General features: G+C 56.1%; 2 protein-coding genes across 3 annotated transcripts in view; both read left to right on the top strand.

The window, feature by feature from the left end:
- The window catches only part of ftsj1 (FtsJ RNA 2'-O-methyltransferase 1), a 39882-nt gene that overhangs the window by 28336 nt on the left and 9850 nt on the right, over nucleotides 1–1696 (top strand). The window lies entirely within an intron of this gene.
- The window catches only part of wdr13 (WD repeat domain 13), a 9860-nt gene extending 8164 nt beyond the window's left edge, over nucleotides 1–1696 (top strand). For both annotated transcript variants that reach the window (XM_048619833.1, XM_048619832.1), the window contains exons 8-9: nucleotides 147–265; nucleotides 774–1696. In XM_048619833.1, coding sequence (XP_048475790.1) covers nucleotides 147–265; nucleotides 774–958 — 304 coding nt within the window. In that variant the 3' untranslated portion in view covers nucleotides 959–1696. The remainder of the gene's footprint in view (nucleotides 1–146; nucleotides 266–773) is intronic.

Raw genomic sequence — 1696 nt, 5'->3', positions numbered from 1 at the left:
TGTGTGTGTTTTGAGGGGGGGCGGGTTCCGTGGGAGCATGTTTGTGCATCTGTGTGTGTGTGTTGGGCGGGGGGTCCTGGGGGAATGTGAGAATCTGGGCTCATCTGAGCTGTATCCAGTATTCTGTCTCCGTCTGTGTCACTCAGGGTAGTGGACAATGAAGGTACACTGCAGCTGAAGAGGACCTTCGACATTCAGCAAAGCACCAACCCTATCCACAGCACCTTCTGCCCCCTCATGTCATTCCGACAGGGAGCCTGTGTTGGTAAGAACTGTCTGTCTCTTGCACCCTGTACTGGCAGGCAGCTGGAACATTCAGTACGTTGTTCACTCCGTCTCTAACCCCCTGTCCCTGGGAGGGTTTGATGGGTGGACAGTGTAGAGTGAGCTTTACTCTGTATCTAACCCTGTGCTGTACCTGTCCTGGGAGTGTTTGATGGGGGGGACAGTGTAGAGTGAGCTTTACTCTGTATCTAACCCTGTGCTGTACCTGTACCTGGGAGTGTTTGATGGGGGGGACAGTGTAGAGTGAGCTTTACTCTGTATCTAACCTCGTGCTGTCCCTGTCCTGGGAGTGTTTGATGGGGGGAGGGCACTGTAGCGGGAGCTTTACTCTGTATCTAACCCCATGATGTCCCTATCCCTGGGAGTGTTATTGGAGGTGGAGGGGGGGAGATGGTTTAGAGTGAGTGTGACTCCCCCACCCTGCTCCCTGAGGAATAGCAATGCCCTCGCTGACGGTTCTTTCTCTGTCTCCCCCCGCCCTGGTACAGTCACAGGTAGCGAGGACATGTGTGTGTATTTCTTCGATGTGGAACGAGCCACCAAGGCCATTGTGAACAAGCTGCAGGGTCACAGCGCCGCCGTCCTGGATGTGAGTTTTAACTGTGACGAAAGCTTGCTGGCCTCCAGCGACACCAATGGCATGGTCATCATCTGGCGTCGGGAACAGAAATAGGTGGGAGTGGGGAGAGGGAGGGGGGTGTCTCTGAACTGCTCGATGTAAAACAGCTGTATATGTGTATATAGATACAGATAAATGTGTGTGCGCGCGCGAAATAGCACTGCGCGAGGGAGATGTAGTCAAAATGGGGCAGACGTTCCCCCCCCCTCCTCATCTGCCCCTCCCCCTATCATCCCTTTGATTTCCCCCACCCACCCACTGCCTCTCAACGCTGCTGCGTTGACCCTAAGAGAGACTGAGACCACCCCATGGGGCACCTCACATCTTTCTCTCCAGCCCCCTCCCCGCTCTCAACATCAGTTTCTCCGCAAACCAACCCACCCCCCCCCACCATCCCAACCACGGAGGGCTGATTTAGATCCCTAGGTCTCCGCTCAGCTGGGGAGGTGGGGGGGGGAGATGTGCACTGTGTGTTGGGGAAGGGCTGGTAAAGGAGTCTGATAGTCATGTTTGTCTGTCAGACCTCTATCTGCAGCAACGCCCCCCTGCCCAAAAAAAATCCCACCAGTTGTGGGCAGCTTCCTACAGTCCATGTTGCGGACGCCCTCCCCGCGCAACAGTGTGAAACAACAAGGGTGCTTTTTAAGTTGAGTGCCCACGATGCCAAGGGTCACTCCCTCTAGTTCCTCCACCACCATGCCACCCCCCACAGGTGCTGTTCTGTCTGGCACCGAGGGAGGGTCAGCGCCGGGGAAGCGGACGCTGCCGGAACCAGGCTGCTGCTGCTCCACC

Source organism: Rhincodon typus, chromosome 44 (assembly GCF_021869965.1).
Source record: "Rhincodon typus isolate 14 chromosome 44, sRhiTyp1.1, whole genome shotgun sequence".
In the NCBI taxonomy this organism is placed as follows: domain Eukaryota; kingdom Metazoa; phylum Chordata; class Chondrichthyes; order Orectolobiformes; family Rhincodontidae; genus Rhincodon; species Rhincodon typus.
This window is presented reverse-complemented; position numbering and strand designations above follow the sequence as displayed.